Source organism: Megalops cyprinoides, chromosome 18 (assembly GCF_013368585.1).
Source record: "Megalops cyprinoides isolate fMegCyp1 chromosome 18, fMegCyp1.pri, whole genome shotgun sequence".
Taxonomy (NCBI): Eukaryota; Metazoa; Chordata; class Actinopteri; order Elopiformes; family Megalopidae; genus Megalops; species Megalops cyprinoides.
Window position 1 is genome coordinate 23,663,678 of NC_050600.1, and position 19,614 is coordinate 23,683,291.

Genomic DNA, 19,614 nt, shown 5'->3' on the forward strand with positions numbered 1-19,614 from the left:
AAATACTTTGGACCTAACTTGAAGTAAATTATGGAAGTACTCCGGCATCTTTTACAATATTTATGTATAATATTATAATATTATAATATTACGTATAATATTTATATATTTAGTGTCACTTCTGCTGATATAATTGCTATTGAAAGCATGAGGTTGTGCGTATTTACTTATTTATTTAATTATTTTTGAGGTAAACTGTATACAGATATTTCTCATCAGTATTGCTCTATTGTCAGTATTTTGGCTGCCTTCACATTGGCTGAGAACATTGTTTTCCAACAGGGGAAAAAGGCTGTTTTTTTCCTCCATAGACCATGGTTATTTCGGGGGTCTGGTTTGAATCGGAAGTCACTAATGACCATTCTCAAATGCAATCAGCGAAAAACAGCCTGACAGACAACATCGCTAAATGCCGAGACGGCACAGTCAATGACGCGACCAGGATTACAGCTCAGGGTCATTAATTTGCTAAAAAAAAAATCACATAAAAGACTCTCTCCAATCTAAAGATCTCAGCCAACCAAACTTCAATTCAAAACTAATTCTGTTTACCCATCCATCAAATGCAGTGCACGTCCCAATCTGAGACAAAGCGTATAGGATCGTTTTTTTTTCAGTGTTCCTATCGAGACACTGCCAGTTTCTACAGGCAGATATTCGTCTGAAATATTTCATATCGACACGCCACATAGGCTTCCGCGTTATGTTACCTGTAACTTCACTGCTAATGGGCACGGATGCAGCGTGAATATAGCACAGTAGAGCAGTACCAAACGGCATGCCTCCGCTCCGTCTATTCTGACGGCCTCTCGCTGTGACACATTGAGGCGGTTACCTTGTTAAATGGGGAGACAAATCGGGCGCTGCTTCGCGGAGTTGCGCCCGGAATGCGCTCATTTCGCCACGCTCCGGCGAAGAAAGCCGCACTGCAGCGCGTTTTGCCGGGGATGATGGTCCTGGCCGCTTTCCGCTGCGCTCGATCATGGGGCCGTTATGATGACGAGCGAGCGAGCGAGCGCTCGGCCGAACGTGGCGGAGGCACCGCGCAGACGGGACGTCTGCGAGGAAGGGAGAAAAAACATGAGCGCAAATCCAGCTGCGTCGTAATCGCCGTCGCTGCACACACAGGTCATTCATCACCTCAGATTTCTGCACTAGCAGCAGACTGCTTGAATGTGGCCACTCATTTGAATAAGTAATATGTAAATACAATCCAAAATCATTTTCCTCCAATTTTATGTATATTTGTACAATATATTCTACAATGAAAGCAGGAAATGTAAGAAGGAATATGTGATGAATTGCGATGAATATATATGATGTGTCTGATTAAAATATATACTTCGCATAGACAAGTAAGAATGTCTTCATTCACTCCTTTCATAGAGGTTAAACACATACGTGCGCACTTCACTGCTGCTGGTTTCAGACCGCGTAGGTTCATTCAAATGCAAAACTGGTGCTATTCATTCCTGGCCCTGCAGTGCCTACAGGGTTCCATTGCTGTCTGGGATTTTAGTGCCTGATTCAACAAATTGCACATCTCAATTGAATTAGTTTAGCTTCCCTCTCTGTTTTCTGGGTGTGTTAGAGGTTTTTATGGAAAGGAGGACTACCGCACTTTGCCTTGCTGGCTGTACAACACCCAGTGGCAAGATCTCTAGGATGGCATTAAGTGATGCACTCACACAGAATCCTCTGTGTGTATGTGTGTGTCTGTGTGCGCGTGTGCATGCGTGTGTGTGTTCTCTTAGGTTGACAGTCCAGGCAGAGTGCCCCATGCACCTGGAGGACTTCCCCATGGACTCCCACTCCTGTCCGCTGAAGTTCGGCAGTTGTAAGTACCCAGTGACCGCCACAGTGCACATCCTGATCAGAGCTGGGACCTTGTGCTTTAATATGACGCCTTTCAAACACAGATGCTTCACATTAGGTGGGTAGAAGTGACACAAAAGAATAGGTAGGTGCCGGGAATGGGGGGGGGTACAGGTTTAGGGTAGGGGGAAGGTGTCTGCTGCCAACATAAGTTGGTTACACTGCCAAATTGTGAGCTTCCATTTAGTACAATTAGACTAGATTGGTCCAGCCTTTGTGCTTTTCACATTTTATTAAATGTGTCATCCCCCTGCCCAAAACTGCAAAAAAATGTTCTGAGACATTATTTTTATTCTTACAGACCATTTATTCCTCTGAAATGGCCTGAGACCTTGAATGACCAGACTTCTTCTGGAAAGCACTCTTCTAATACCAAATTATTAGTCTCCAAACTCTCAAGATTAATGGCTTTCTTGTGTTTGCCCCTCCCTGCAGACAACCCTCTGAAAACCCCAAAGAACAGACAGAGTGTTGAAAATAAGAAAAAAGAAAATGTGTCACATTATTAATTGATGGGTAATTTCTTCAGAATCTGACAGGCTGCCCTCTTTTCCTCGATGAAGTCGTTTCACTGTAGGTCTTGAACTTGGATGTGGTTCATACAAAAAGACCATGTGCACTACTTACGTCAGCCGCCAGTGAAATATAAAAAATTCCTTGTCTGGAGCTTGCAGGCAGCATTTGGAAAAAGTCCCAGTGGACATACATTACTAACACTTTCCCTGTGATTGTATGCACTGCATGGCCCTTGACCCCTGATATAAATCCACTATAGAGGTATATAGGCTTGTGGTATTCTTCCACTCAGTGGATCACATGTATTTCAAATGATGATTAATTCCACACTGATCTATGCATTCGATCCAAGTATCTTTCTCATTTCAGCTGTGTGCTGTCAGGTTACAAAAAAAAAACACCCTTCCCCAAAGATAGTAGATGTCCTGATGTCTCTGTCAACACCCACTTTTTATTTTCTCTTTACGATGGTAAAAAGTGGGTGAGTATTGATGATGATGATGATGATGATGATGCTGACAATGATGATGACGATAATGATGATGGTGATGGCTGGAGTCAACGCGGTAGTTGTTCCTCAGTGCACAGACTACAGCCGTGGCGGCGGCATTGATTTCAGTCACTCTCTAATCGCAGCTTGCCTCTACAAAAACCGTTTAACCCTCCTACCCTCACCTGCCCTCTCCACTCACTCTCCCAATGTACCCCTACCCCTGACACACACACACACACACACACACACACACACACACACACACACACACATTTCCCTCGTCAGCCGAGTGGCCAAAACAGAACCCCTGTAAATAGCCTCCATGGAATGCTATCGTTGGAGATCTGACAGATTACCTCCCCTCGTGTGGGACATTTGGCTCACGGCAATTTCTGATAATTCACTGACCACCCCCTCAAAAGCCCTTCGGCCCTGCTCTCCCCACCCGCCCCTCCGGTCCTCACAGTAATCCAGGATTAAGAGATGAGGGAGAACATGTGCCAATCAAATGCTTTGATTGCCACTTTAAGGTGCCTGACAGACTGTCAGACGCCATTGAAAGAATTGATTCGACGCACTCAGCCGCTGTGTCGCAGCAAAGCCCTATAGCCAGGAACGCTTAGCCCTGGTTCCACAGGTCACTCTGTCTGCAGTCTTCCATTACGGCAACCCGCTAAACTGCCCGATTCAACTAATCTTTGCCTTGATTGAACCGTTTTATCTGACCTCCCCCAGCACTGAGGGTGCTTGGTGGTTTAAACAATGCTGGGAAACCTGCTGGAGTATGGCCCTACAGGATCTGGGTTTAGCAGCCCTCCCCAGCATAGGCACAATCACCTATAAGTTTCATAACAGTCATTATGGGTGACTGCAATCATGTCAGTGCTGACGTAGTTTAGGTAAGTGGGAGTGGGGGGTGGGGGCACCTGCCGTGCGAGCTTCTTCCAGTAGTAATGGATGCTGCTTCATGGGTACCTCCACCCTTAGACAGTGTGGCTGTGTCATGTGCACTGAGATGGCAGACAGGGAGGAACTGGAGTGTGTTAACTGGAATAGACACACAGTGGGTTCATAGGACTTTAGAGTTCAAGCTGGGAGACATTATTATGTTTACTTACACAAAGCTTTTTTTTTCATTTTCCCTCTTGGGTGGTAATATTTAAATGAACCTCAACTGATTGGTTATTAAAAAAAAAAAAAGTTTTAAATACCCAAGTACATGGGAGACGAAAGGCACAAAGTGGTCGACAGCCAAGTGAAACTGTCTCAGCCTGTTCCATGTAAGCTAACTACTTGCTTCCCTCATAAAAAATAATATCTTGAGAGGATATGTTAGAGAATTTATTTTTTAGATCAATCATTATATTTAAAATGTGTAAATTATTACTGTCTTGGTATATTGCAATATGTTTCTGCTTTGTATTAATATATTTCAAATGTATTTTAAATATATTCGTGGACTGAACAACATATTTCTCAATATATTACACTATATTTCAATTTACGATGGGCTGATTGTTGCTAAATAAAGGAGACAGACTTTCATTTTGCTATTTTCTTATTGTTATTAATAAGAATACATGACATTTTACAATAGCAGTGTCCCACCCGGGAAATTGTAGCCTTCGGGTTATAAGACCTGCTACTTAGAAAGAGAACAGGTACCCCTGTAGGAAAAGGAGGAGGAAACGATGAGTAATATAAAAGCTCAATTAAACCATACAGAGAAGTTAATAATTGCATAGCCCTTCCTGTTGCGGAGAAAGACACATTTTCCCCTCGGTGCTGTTGAGTCACACTAACTTGAACATGGTGTGGGAGGTTCGTGCCGCTTGGTTTGCTGTTCTATGGCCTAAAGCGCTTGGGTGCAGGGCGAACAACAATCGCTGAAGTTACCGAGCGGCGACCACGTCTGAACTCCGGATGGCTCATGTTAATGTTAGTGGGCAGGGTGATCACCCTTAAGACGCAAGTCAGATTGTTCTGTCCTAACAGAACACCCAGGGGAAAGGTTTGGCTGGATGTCCCAGGTGTTCGTAAATCATCCCTCTGGAGTTGGTGTGTTCTCAGTTCGGCCAACTGAATATTTTACTTGGAGTTCGTTTTTAAATACAGGCATGTCCTGGTTCTTCATCAGAATTTTTGTTTTGAGAGATATAAATCACATTGGCATTGGGAAGAAGGCATTACAGGAGTTCAGAGAATGGTAGTAATAAACAAAGTCTTGTTGATTACTAACAGAATAACATCAAATGAAATCCCTTTAAACAGGAAATACACTTATGTGCCAAATGTATATTGCCCACATGTTAATTAAGATGTGTACACAGTCAAATGGCATTAGGAAATAGAAAATAGTAACTGACATTTCCTTCTACCCTAGTAATGCCACTAGCATGCTGCACTGAAGTCTTCACCTTTTCTGCTTGATTTAAAATGGTTAACAATTATGACTGTACCAACCTGAAATACTGTAGTTCACTCCACTTGTCATTTCTTCCTTTTTGTGTCCTTTTACAATTTTGTGTCTAGTTTACATTTCAATGCTTGGCCAGAAAAAGACCCCTCACAGTCACAGTAGATGGCTTCTTGGATGCCATAGTTAGTTTACTCACTGACAAATGTCTTCACTGGTCAGCATTTGTTGATATATGAAAACAACATCCATTTATTTTCATAACCCTTTCACACGTTCTATGTTCATGTTTCCAACTGCCTCCCAGCTTGACTTATTTTATGCTATGTATCGCATACTACGTGCTACGTTACGTGTTTGTTGTGTTTCCATTAGCATCATTAATCTTCTCATAGTTTTCACTGCTGCATCTGTTATCCTTTCTAATGTTAAATAACTGTTTCCTCAAAGCTAACATGGGCTAGAATGTTTCCGATTTGGGAGTCAGAACTGTGTTATGCTGCTTATGTTGTAACTTATTTGAATCTGCATTGAAAAATTAATAATCATATTGTATTTATGGCAAGTTTTTTATATGAAAAAGCAGTGGGTTTAGAAGGAATGTTGCTCTGTTGCGTCACTTGTAAATAGCTGTTCTAATCTGTTTTCTAATCACACTGATTTGACTGTACGCTGTAGGGATCAGTCTAGAATGGTCACGCCCATTTGTCCATATGCGCAAAAAGGATAAAGCAAGTGCATGTGCACTGTTTTCAATTGCTTCTCATATTCTGAATATTGCTGTTACATATATGTATGTATTTTATGTCATCATGAACAAAACCTTTGATACGGAGAAGCTTTGTTCTCTAAGGCTACATGTACGGACATATACCTAGAATTTTTCCAAAGCAGACCTTGTTAAAACATAATTGAATGTGTGTTTTAAGCAACACCTTGAGTGAAGTACTGATTTCCTCAGCAGAGAACAGGCCTAGGTGGCCTTTAAGATGAAGCTTCGATCACTCTGTGACAGGTGTATCTCCCCTGATTGATCCTCGACCCTTTTTTTTTTTTACCTCTAAGGGAATTAGAAGAGAAGCCTGCCTTATGAATGGTTTTTTTGTGTTTTTTTGTGTTGAGAACATACTCATGTTCTCTTCTGTCAGAATGTTTTTGATCCGTGCGTTTTCCTTCCTTTCCTTGCTTCGACAAAAACAAAAAAAAAAAAAAATGTTGTGAAAAGAAATGCAGCAGCAAGCAGAAAATGTCTGACCCATGCGTGTGTTGTCTACTGCTCATATCTCTCCCAGAGAGGAAAATGTCATCCTCTCCACCCAAGTGGAAGTAACACTACCCCCCCCCCCCTCCCCCCGCCCAGCCATCCCGCTGTCTAGATCAGGAGGCAGGTGGGCAGGCTGGAAGGCAAGTGATGTTGTTTCATATAGAGAAAGGAAATATGAGGAGGGGGTTGAGGGGGGCAGCTTTAGAGCTGCTGTGTTTAAAGATGCTTCCTGCCTCTGCATGTCGGCATACAGCACAATGAAACAGCTGGCTGTCTCAGAGTGCAGGACGTGCCTCAAACCCCCCTGGAACCTGGAGGCACACGCTCGCGCTGAGGGCCGGCCCCGTCTCGAAGCTTATCGGGAGAAGTTGGGGTGAACGAGAGGCCGGCAGGAAGCAAGCTGCTCTGAGCGTGTGCGGAATCCCCATCCCCCCCCGCCCACCCGCCCCTTCCGAATGGGGGGGTTCGTTCAGGAATTAGCTCATGTATTCAGCGAGGCTTCCCCAGCAGAGGAGCTGGGAAGCGGTTCCTTAATACCATTTCAATGTGGGCATCGGCTGTAAAGCCGTGCAAGCTCTGCCATTAACAGCCCTTTATTTTGCCATCACACATTATGGATATTAAATTATAGCCTATGTTGCAGCCGGCAGGGCACCATTATTTCATTATAAAAACATTCCATTATGCCATATGCAATAGTGAGCACTTTCTGTAATGTGAAACCCTTCGAAGCTTCAGAGGGAGCTGCATCCTGTTACGCAGATGCAATCCCAATTCCTTTGTCGACTGTGAGGTCTCTTCAGTCGGAGTGCATGATGAAGGTGTATTGGCCTCATAAATCTTTGCTGCCCGTGTGTCGTATTTTCAACTCACAGGATATTGCGAAACATTGATTTATATTTGAGGCTGTGCAGCGTTTTTTTTTTTTTTTTGACATTTTGAAACATTGCTTGTGTGGGTGTCGGTACTTTTGGGATGCCAAATGCGATGTTTTTTTTCCTGTTGGAGGAAAGTGCCGGTGCACATTTGAATCAGATTTTCGCCGTATCAGATGAAATTGGGTCCCAGATTAAATCAAGGCTTCAATCCCTCTGCCAATAGTGTGCCATAAAAATAACGTTCAATCAGCTTTGCCGATACAGCATTTGTAGAAATGCTGTTCAATCCTTCTGCCAATACTGCATTATCAAAATAATGTTCAGTCTCTCTGCTTATACTGCATGAGTAAAAGCAATCCCTCTTCCAAAACCCTGTAATAGAACAATATGTTTCAATCCATTTTACAATAATGCATTAATGAAAATACTGTTGATGCAGATCTCAGGACAATATTGTGTAATGTCCTGTCACCCTTTTACTTAATATTTCCCTGACCTTTACATAGTTTTGTTAAGTCATTTAGAAGGTGTACCCTGCAGAAAGGTACTTAACCTTAATTTCTTCACTAAATATTGTGATGTGTGAAAGGATGATAATGTAATCTGTGTAACTCACAGTAGATAAGGATTAATTCTGCTATGCAACTAAGCAATGTAATTTTGGTCTTTTCAGTAAGGAAAGAGGTCTGTTAGTTTGCAGGATGTAGACATCTTTGTCCAAGGTACACATAATATGACATGATGACAAATGTTACGCAACTTGTTGACAAATGATGGAAATCAAATAAAATTACCTCTGTTATGAAAAGAAATGGGGAAATTGTTAGGGCAAAAAAATTACTCACAGTTTACATTCTGAAGCATGTTTGTGCCCAGCACGCTGTGATTGTAATGTAAGTAGGTCACCCAGCAAAAAGCAAGGAATAATTTTGCGTTCTCCCATTTGTGCTGCATTGGCCTTGGTTATCAAGCATGTGCGCTCTGTTTCTTCCCCTCTGCAGATGCTTACACGATGACAGAAGTGACGTACGAGTGGACACGCAATGCCTCCGAGTCGGTTGTGGTCGCTGAGGACGGCTCGCGGTTGAACCAGTATGACCTACTCGGACAGACCGTCGGGAAGGAAACCATCAAATCAAGCACAGGTAAGCAAGGCCAGCGTGTATCTAGGGCAGTAAAAACAAACATACAAACAACAACAAAAAGCCCCGAAGACCTCAAGTATGATGGGACTGAGTGGAAATCACTGGAGGAGGAGTTCTTTTTTTGTCGTGAGGGAGGATGTCAGTGTTCAGTGGTTATCTCACTTATCTCAAGCCTCTGTCCTTATGAAACCCAGCGTTACTTGGTATCATTGGCTACAAGCCTGGACTGAGGTTTGAACTATGGGGATAGGACAAGATAGCTGCCCTGCTCCACTCCCTCATAGAGATATAATCTGGCAGATGCTCTAGGGGGGTCCGGTCTTGCATGTATGGTGACGCCACCTTTGGATTTTTGAAAGGTGACAATGTGTTCTGCAGCATGATCCTGCCCTTAACCACTAGCCAAATTTCACTAAAGAACTCCTGTAGAGAGGGTCTTCCCCGCTTTGACATTTAAGACGTTTCTGTGGGCCGAAATGAACCCATGGGCTCCAGAACGGCACACCGGAAACACTGGCCCTGACAAGATTTTTCAGTATGCCACGTGCGGGGGCGATCGGATGAGCCAGCAAAGGGCCTGGAATACAGAGACTTTGGAGAAAAGGCCGCAGCGAAGATTCCCAGGGGATTCTGGAGGAAAATTCCATCACTCCATCTGGGAAGGGGGGGGGGGGGGGGGGGTGGCTTGTGGGAACAAGATGGCCCTGCTGCACAAATGGAAAAGGATCACCGGGGTCTGGAGCTGTCTCATGCTTTGGATTAATAAAAAAACATTTACTCAGGACTCTATCATGAAGGGCAGGTGAGAAGATTGCCCTTATTGATGGGGATACTTTGTCTCAGGTGTTGAGTGGCTCATTTATTAACATTATTTTTTCAGAGAGGCTCCATTTTAATCACTGTTCATTATACCATTGTACCCCCAGACACTGAGAATATGTGTTATTAATTTATTTTGCATTAATTATTACTCGCATGATTGTTTTTACTTTTATATTTACATTTACATTTACATTTATTAATTTAGCAGACGCTTTTATCCAAAGCGACTTACAAAAGTGCATACAGCAAGTATAGCGACAGTACGGGGACAGGATGTGTACAGTTCCACAATGAGACAGTTCTCAGCTGAGAGCAAGGTCTGTTTGAGGACACAGTACTATTAGATTTGTACAATTACAGCCTATAGGGCAACTAATACGATACACTTTCAAACGGCAAACTTCAACAACTTCAAACGGCGCAATGAGCGTCAGGGTAAAGGCGGCAACAAGAAACAATTGCACAAAAAAAAGCACAATTTAAAAAGCACAGCAATTTACGACAGCACAGATTGGGGGGGGGGGGGGGGGGGGGGGGCAGCAATTGTGTGCTGGGTCAGTCCAGGTAGAGTCTGAAGAGGTGCATCTTCAGGCCCCGTCTGAAGGAATGGGGTGAAGAAGCTGTCCGTAGCGAGACAGGGAGTTCGTTCCACCACTGGGGAGCGATGTAGGTGAAACGCCGATGTCTGGCAGAACGAGCACCTCCTGCCTTGACCATGCAAGGAGCGAGGCATCCAGTTGCTGCTGAGCGCAGGGGTCAGGCTGGTGTGTAGGGCTGCATGAGTTCTTGGAGGTAGGCAGGGGCTGTCCTGTTGATTGCAGAGAAGGCGAGGGTCAGGGACTTGAATCTGATCCTGGCAGCGACAGGAAGCCAGTGGAGGGATTTCAGCGGGGGAGTAACATGGGAGAATTTGGGGAGGTTGAAGATCAGTCGGGCAGCTGCATTCTGGATGAGCTGGAGAGGCTGGGTGGTGCAGGCTGGGACACTTGCGAGGAGAGCGTTGCAGTAGTAGTATATCAGTGCAGTAGAACAACTTAACTGTAACTCCACCAAAAAGTTTTGGAGCTGAAATACAAAATATGTCCCACATACAGGCATAAAGCCATACAACATATTTTTTGTTATAGGAAGGCAAGCAGGACAAGCTACCTGTCCATATGAAGGCAGCCCTCATTTAAAACATAAATCAAATAGGGATCCCACTGGATGCTAAAGATGTGATATTAAAATGCGTCCAATTTCCTTGGTCACCGAGGGAGAAAATCTGAAAATATGTGTTTTTTACATCTACAGACATTGGCCTTTCCATATCCCCTATTAAAAATGTGTGACATTAAACAGCTTTAACGTCTCACCTTTTCGGATTCAGCGATTATCTTGCAGGATTTTGCTTGTCTACGCAGGTGGCATTAGCTGTGGGATTGGAGGGTGGGGTGCATTGTGGGTAATTGACTTATTGCCTGTTAGAGAAAATATGCATCTCAACTAATGCCTCTGCATAAATCCATCACAGTGAGCTAAAGTAGAACTAAAAGTGAAGTCAGTCTTAAGCCAGTGTTGAAGAAGCAATGATAACACCAAAATCCATATCATATTCAGTATATCTGAAGATCCTTGGTTGTAAGTGTTTTGGATTAGGGAACTGGAACCTGAGATCAAAACCTGAACGGCAAATATAACCAATGCAAAAAAAAAAAAAAAGGTTTGTAATATTTTCATTCAACCAGCTTAATTTGCATAAGTGACATACTTTTCACAAGAACCTGATTTGGATTGTCATGCATTGAGCACTGAAGCTGTAATTGCCACATCTCGTAACAATGAGTAAATGCCACTTGAAAAAATTTTGATTCAGCAACAGTCTCTAAGCTGAACCCTGACTGGTGTCAGGCTTCCAAATTTTATGTTATTTTAAAGGTCACACAAATGAGATGTGCGGCTCCTTTGCAGTGAGATTTGTAATTAGTGGCAGTTGTTCAAATGTGAAGGTAACAAAGCAGGAATCATTAGTTTAATACATCTGTGACTGGAAGTTAAAGACCCCCCCCAAAAAAAAAAAAAAAAAAGATTGAACCCAGAATACTGAATTGCAGAAAAAAACATGGAGCACACTACAGTGCATGTCTAGTATTAGCAAACAGTTTTCAGGAGCAGACAATACTTGGAAATGGGAGAATGGGAAAATCTGGAAGCGGGTTTATCCCACATGACAACAAAAGAATATGCCCAGGTGAAGAGGAACACCAAGTACCAGGTTTTTCTTCATTCAAGATAATATTCGTAAGCTATATACTAATCATTCATCAATAAATTATCAACGCTTCCATAGTTGACATTGTGCGTGGCATTCATTCATAGAGTTGGATATTCATTGAATATTCATTCAACTTAGAATTCAGGTTGAATACATTATTGAAGGAGAAAATGGCAGTGCACAATCCCAGGATTTGCCATGGTGTGGTTAAATGTACGGTTCCCTATGATGTGATATGCTGTTTGAGAGGAGGCAAGGCCTTGATGGTGCAAAACTGCATTTTATTGCTATTTATTTATTTATTTATTTTATTTTAACTGCATCTATGAAGCATAAAGGGCAAACAAAATGGGTGACTGGACGTCACTTGCAGAGCAGCACAAGTTGCATGGTGAGGCTGTGGTGCATTCCAGCTCAAATTAAGCTGAATAATGAATAAAGCCAAGCTGCTCTATTTCATGCTCCTTATCGATGACTGTGAAACAAAAAGGACTCAGGCTGCTATATTTATAGGCTTGAGAAATTCCCAGTTTTTTACGTCTGTAAAGATTTGTATGTTTTATTGCATAATTTGTGGTGACAGTGACTCCAACAAGTGAAGGGGAAAAAAGTTAGGCTTAAACACAAGACAGCTCACACTCTATCCTGTAGTCATCTCAGTTTGAGCCCAGACGACAAGATCAATAGACTGGATTATGATGTAGTTAGACATCAGAGATATCTGATTCAACAGTGTTTATTCGGCAGTGAGAGTCCTGTTGGATTGCGTGCCTGACTCAAGCAGACTTTGTCAGTAGATGGATTGGATTTCTTGAGAATGTTTGAAAAACTGAGGCAGCCTGACACTGACCGCACCGGCCTCCCCTTCTGTTCTTGCGTGTGATACACATGTAACATAATTAAACTGCCATGGCATACAATCCATCTACCACAGAGACACAGGGTTAAGTGTTTTTCCACAGCCTCCCAACAATAGGAAGGCCTCAGGGGAGTCTCACAGTCCAAAGGGCATATGAATGAATCAGAAAAGCCCTCTTTGTGAATTTACCCACTCTTACCGACGGAGACTGGGAAGCTCTTCGAACCCGATGGAATGTTTTCCTCTCTGGCATCACACATCTCCAGAATGCTGTGAGAATGTTATTTCTCAACTGCATTACTGTGCTGTGCAGTGATACAAAAGTTCACAAGTGATGCAGATGGAGCACTTAAAAAGCACTGAAAGCCTGGGCCTCAAAGCAGGGCAGTCTGCACTATGACTCAGCTTGTGCTTCTGGAGAGTGCGTGTCATAGGAATGAGTGTACTGAAGACTGTCAGGCAGAACCACTGTAGAGCACATATATAATGGAATGTGTTCCATTAGGATGAGCATAGTGCATCGGCAACCCTTTAAAGCTGTTAGAGTTCAAGAGTTTTTTAATGTCATATGTCGAATTCCTAAAAGAAAAATATGTGATATAGATTTATTTGGTGTCTGCATGTTCTGATCAAAATGTTTTTACTTTTCTTTCATGTTCTGTTTTCAAAATGTTTGCTTTTTGCAATTTTGTATGCTGAACAACATGTTTGTTGTCATTTTCACATTCACATTTATTCATATTCATTCATATTCACATTTACTTATTATCAGTGGTAGTGGCTCTTACATTTTTATTTTTATGCAGGACTTTTGGTAGGATCTCTTACTTTCAAATGACAGAGCACTGCTTTTAAACATACTGGCTAATAAATCCAAATGAAATTTGTGTGAAAGGGTCAGATGGTTACATGTTTACCATGTCAGGCTATCTTTTTGAGATCAGTGTCTGAGACAGCACACCTAAAATGCTTCTGGTGCATTTTTGTGTTATGCGAAGTTTTGTGTTATTGATTGACAGGATGGAGTATTTGTTCTTGTATTTTCAGAAATACCTTTTAACTTTGCACATTAAAGCTTGTAGATGCATTGGAATTTTATTGCATTTGCAGGCATTTACACAATGTGTCAGTGTGTGAGAGTGTGTCCATGTGAGCAGCTATGGGTGCACATGAGCATGTGTGCATATGCATACGTATGCGTACACGTGCATATACATGTGTGTGTTTGTGCGTGTAGTAGACAGCTGATCTCAGACCTTAGCATTTTGCTAACTTGCCGGTATTATCATGCAATAATAGGGTCAGATTACAATCAAACAGCAAGCCCTCCCCAGAACACAGTTCAATCCTCTATTGTCGGTGGGTTTGTTTCCTCCCCCATCGTCTCCCAGAGCTACGCTGTGCTGTGTGAGGGAGCGAGTCTTGCCTAATTGGGTAGTGTGTGGTTTGCTCCGGGCTTAATCAGAGGAACAGAGTATCTGGGAAAAGAATGTGTCTTTGAACTGGAGCGCTTCGCTGGCGTCAGGCGGCGTTTTATGTAACATTTGCATCTGGAGCACGGGTGAGGCAGAGTCACCTACGCAGCCCGGGAGACACGGCGGGAGGGCTGTCGCTAACAAGGGCGCTTCCCCCCCCCCCCCCCCCCCCAACTTCGTTAGCGACGTAAGAAGGAATTTGTCAGGGGCAACCGCGTTCCCCTCTCCGCAGACTCCCCCACCTACCCCCACTTTCTGAAGCCACTGTGTAAGAGCGAATCAAAGAGTCTCTTTCCCACAGTGGTGCCTTACTCACAAACAGTCACAGGAACCAGGGCATTATGGGATTTAGGAAGAATGCTTTGCGTTTAATATAGAGCAGGTTATAACAATGTAGGAACAGAGGTGGGAGATGATGCATCAGAGTAGATTGGTTCTAATTGTTACTTCACCACATAAATGGTAAACACCCACTACATATAGAATCATATTCCTTTCAAAGGAGCTCACATTTATTTAATAAACTGGCATGCTGTCATTGCTGTGCACACAGGCACAAGAGTACATAGGCAATGCTCAACTCCTTGTGATTTATTAGGGTTTAATGAAAATAAAATTGAAAAAATAGCTTGACAGTAATGTGCGCTAATTGACATGAAGCCCACAGTGAAACAGGGCGTGTCACTTATTCTTGGACTAAAGCTAATGAACGACTAAAGGGCTATTTATAACGGCGCTGACAAAAACTTGAGCAGAGTGCTATTTGTAGCCCCTCAGCATAGGAAATGTTGCATAGAGGGCTCCTTGTACTTCCTAACATCTGAATCTTGCATAAGGGGATATTTAAACATGCTCAAAGTCTTAGGAATCCTCACTTTAAGGGCCGCTTGTGGTAGCTCGAAGTCTGACGTCTTTAGCGACAGGCCATCTGTTCCAGTGCAAAGTTTGAAATATTGACTTTGGGCTTTTTCAGCTTGCTGAAAGCCTGCAAGCTGGTGCTCAGTGTCACGGTGCACGGCTGATGTCATGCGGCACATGGGGGCCTGCGGTAGGAGCCGCTGACTGAGGAAACTGAAGAGAAATCTATTCTACCCAGTCTCTCCACCATACCCCTGATCCGGTCCTCCTCCAGCGGGAACACATCTGAAAGAGGGTCCGCTTTTTCAGTCTCCAGTTTTGCTGGCTCAGAGCTCTCAGCCCATCCCATAAGACAGTCAGTCCCTTTTTTCGTCTTTGGTTCAGGGTGTGGCAGTTGTGAGACCTTCAGGGTATAGGGTGCAACTTCTACGCCACAGAACGCGAGACGGGGTCATTTTAAAGACAACAAAGGCTCTGTTATGTTTGGCGTGAACTCGCGGTCTGAACCGCGAGTTTGCAGCCAATTATCACGCACATTCGGGTTTACCCCAGGGTCGAGCGGCTTTTCCCCAGGACCCCGGTACGCCGCGCCGCTGACACCACTGCCGCTGCTGCCCAGACGTCGTGACCGCCTTATCACGCTCGCGCCAGCGGGAGAGGGGCGGCGATTTCGCGAGAGAAAATCCCACAGCCTCTCCACGCTTCCGCCACCCTCAATGCACACCCACTGACTGCAGTGAGGGAGGGAATTGCACAGGACGGTCATGGAAATTCAGTTATGGGGAGATCAAGGCTCTGCAGGATATACCAAGTGCAGCTGCTGATCTCAGTTAAACCCCACCACCGAGGGAGGCCGCGTGCAGTGGTTTTGACCGGGTGGGGGAGAGATAATACAGGAAACAGGGAACGTGCACACCACAACAAAGGAGGGAATCTGAAATCCGCCGGGGACGGGCGGAAAGTCTTCCAGCCTGTTCCGCGAGGTGGGGCTTTCCTGTGCCAACCAACCGAGTCGCTGCCCTCGGCATGGAAGATGAATAAGTCATGAGTCTCTGGCATGTCAACAGGGGGCAACAGCACTGCTTTCTGCTGTACGCTGTCGTCGGGGAGGGTGGGGTTACCCAGCTGTCATTGTCATTGGCTTGCGTTGTCAGCCTGGAACATACTTATCTCCAAAAACATCTTTTTGAAATCAGCCTTTTTTTACTATGTTAGCTTGACTAGATCAGTGCTCCTGAACCGATGGTGCATGGATGCCGCAGGGGTTTTGAGAAACCTCAGCAGGAGATAGATGGGATACATTCTGACGAGCGGGAAGTGTATCAGTTGAATGCGGAACATGACTGGCACCGGAATAAAAAGATAAATGACTGAGTCACCATTGAGAGGGTTGGCATCATGCGTCAGAGATAGGCCAAAAGGGCGCGCTGATCGGAAAAGCACCGCTGAATTAGGTCACATATTACTTTTGAAATGCAAACAATGAACCGTTTTTTCCTTAAAAGACCACAAACGGGTGTGGCAAACATCCTGCAAACTGAATAGAAATGCTAAATAAACATATCTTTATCTTTATTGTTGTTTTTATTACTTACAGTTGGAGAAAGAGCAATTATAGCACAGACCCCCATTATGGAAGCAGATTGCCATCTGGCTTATTAATATCCTGGCTCTTTCAGATGTTTCAGCATGTTTTCTACTGTAACCCCCAAGCTAGAGCACAGCCCAGCACTGCAAGCACCTCCCATTGCTCCTCAAGCAGTCAGTCTCAAGGCTCCCCGACCATAAGGTGAAATCCGAATGCAATCTAGCTAAAAATATGCACGCGTGTTCGTGTGGGTGAGATTACATTCCGTTACATTATCTTCAGAGCGAACTCCAAGCCGCAAGTACAAAGTGCATCTAATGTAGTGGCGTAGAATACGTGAGATGCATGTGGTGCGCGGATGTTGTGTCGGAGTCGGGACTGAGCCTCCCGTGTGAGCAATAGAGAACTGTATAGATATGATTGCAGAGAATTATATTGGCAGGAATGTCACTACTGCGGTTTGTGCCGTGTGCCGGATGCCTGATTTGTGCTCCAGAATGGCCCTTTTAGCGGTGGCGAATTTGCATTCATTTATTCCCAGCTTTTGTGTCAGCGCCATTCACATGAATTACATTGAATGATTTCCAATCATCTCCCAGCACATTTCGGCTTCATAACAATCCGGCGCCGTAATTGACTCGGTGTATCGATGAAGTTCTACCATAAAGGGAGAGGCTTGATCCCCCGACGCGCTGGATCGTCCAAGACACGTGTGTGGGTGCCCCCAGGGCACGGCTCCGTCCCATCCAGAACCAGTCAAAACCGCAAGTCATGAGAAAGGAGAGTGCTGCTCAATGAAGTAAACTAAAACCCAGCACTGTGTTATAATAAAATGGCCCCTAGATCCACTGTTGTACTGGACTCCCATACTGAAATGAAATAAACTGAAAAATATTCAGTGCAAGAAGGTATTGGAAATATAATTAAAATATATTAATACAAATCAGAACTATATTGCAACATACCAAAATGGCAATAATTCACATATTTCTAATATATTTATTGAGCTAAAAATGTACTCTAAAATATACTCTTAATAGATCATTTTTGTATGGGCTCATCTGGGAAGTTATTTTTTTCTTTTAATTCAATAGTACCTTCATTGTTTTGATTGAATCCAGGGGTTAGTGTTTCATGTCAGTGTTTAATGTCATATTGCCCGTTGCCTCAACGTCGCCCCCTGTTGTCACCTTTGCTCCCTGTCAGCTTTTCCCTTCTCTCTGACCCTGCAGGTGAATACACCGTCATGACAGCGCAGTTCCACCTGAAGCGGAAGATTGGCTACTTCGTGATTCAGACTTACCTGCCCTGCATCATGACGGTTATCCTGTCTCAGGTGTCCTTCTGGCTAAACAGGGAGTCTGTCCCGGCCAGGACTGTCTTCGGTGAGTACGGCTCCCTCTCTCCCGTCATACGTCAACAGTCAGCATCTGGCAATTGCACACAACACACTAAACCAAGGTCATGCAGCGCTTCTAATATTATTCACTCTATGGTTTTTTGCTTGTGTTGTATTGTACCTCACTTGTAAGTCGCTTTTTACAAAAGCTTCTTCCCAATGAATGAATATAAATGGAAAACATTCTAACGGAAAAGAGATTGATTGATCTATTGATTGAGTGATGGATATGCAGCACCGCATCCCTAACATTCATTGCATTTCAGGTTGCTGTATGAGGTCACCCTGTGCTTGCCGCTGCTAACTGTCTAGATAGCGAGCCCTGACAGCTCATCTGCTACAGCAGCTATCATAACTTTTTTGACTCAGCTTCTCAAACTCTGTTAAGTCGTGATGCACTTGCCAGTTGACAAGATCATGAATAATTCTCGAGCTGTTTACCAGCACCGCATGCAGGAAAACAATTGCATTCGCATCAAAACGGTGCAATTCTTATGTTGCTGAAAATCCCTCATTTTGACGAAGAACTAACAGGGCAAATGACGGAGGTGTTTCAAAATATATGGAAAACCTTCAAAAGAAGTGGAATAATGTGAGGGCTGAAAGATGGCTTTTTGAGGAAACGTTCCTTTATCCCATGGTTGTCTGGGTGAGGGGAGGACACACTTCTCCACTGAAACCACACAGAGTGCTGTGTCTTGGTCCATGTATCACTACTGTTGACCTCTGCATCCAACCATGCGCTTGCCCTAGGATTTTTTTTTTTCTCCCAGGAGTACCTCAGGTGCCCTCTAAGGGAGCCGGAGATAGATTAGCACACTCCAGGCGCGAGGTGGCACGCCGCTCTCCTTCGGGATTAGAGGTACGAAGCCGCTGCTGCCGGCGGAACTGTGGCAGAATGCTCGTCAGAGGCGCCCCCCCCACCCCCGTCCTCAGGGGACCTCACGTCCAACACCCGGCGTCAGGACGGCGCTGTCGTCTGGATCGCCGGCTCCGGGTCAGGGGTCCGCGAGCCGGAGATCCCTCCCCCCTGCCGCGGAGCAGGGGGGACGTTATCTCCGCCTCGCAGGCTGAGCTCCGAACGGAAAGGGGGTCACTGGGAGAGGACTCCGGTGCACGCCGCCGCTGGCGCGTGTCGGAGAGGTCAGCGTCACCCCAAGAGACGGGGCCGAAGCAGCGGAGGAAAACCTGCACGGATTAGCCATTCAGGATTCGCTGCCTCTGCTCCGTTTGGCTGCCGCCTGATTTATAATTCATTTTTTCTAATACTGGAGATGCAGTCAGGGGCAATTACACACGTGAGGCTAATGCACCAGGTCCGTACTGAGTCTGTTTACTCAACGAGCGGGGGGAGGAGAATTTGACATGTGCTAAATGGGGTGTTGCTCGGGGAGTTATTGTGAGCACTGCGGCAGCCTCTCCCGACGCTGACAGGGAGAGATCAGCTCTTGTTTGGAGCGGAGTGGTCTTAAAGGACACATCGCCATAATAAAACCTCTCATAACTGAAATGCTGAAACCCGCCGTATAGTGTTAGCCTCTGTGGGCAGTCTGCAGCACCGAAAGCTAGGCGTTTCATCTTCATTCGTGGGCTGGGGTGCAGTATCATTAAGTCGTTTGCCTACATGGGACACATTCTCCAGTTCTCGCGCTTGTCCTTAGAGAAATGCTCTGCAACACGCTCTTTACCACACTTCAGAATGTGGGAATGAGGTGACAAGACCTTAGGAAAGCTAATCTCTTGTATAAATAGATAAAGGAATATTTTTGAAC

General features: G+C 44.4%; 1 protein-coding gene across 2 annotated transcripts in view; it reads left to right on the forward strand.

Annotated features, from left to right (window-relative positions):
* LOC118792870 (gamma-aminobutyric acid receptor subunit alpha-2-like) overlaps positions 1-19,614 on the forward strand; it is a 69,309-nt gene that overhangs the window by 26,481 nt on the left and 23,214 nt on the right. For both annotated transcript variants that reach the window (XM_036550698.1, XM_036550699.1), the window contains exons 6-8: positions 1,755-1,837; positions 8,444-8,587; positions 17,676-17,828. In XM_036550698.1, the coding sequence (XP_036406591.1) occupies positions 1,755-1,837; positions 8,444-8,587; positions 17,676-17,828 (380 nt within the window). The remainder of the gene's footprint in view (positions 1-1,754; positions 1,838-8,443; positions 8,588-17,675; positions 17,829-19,614) is intronic.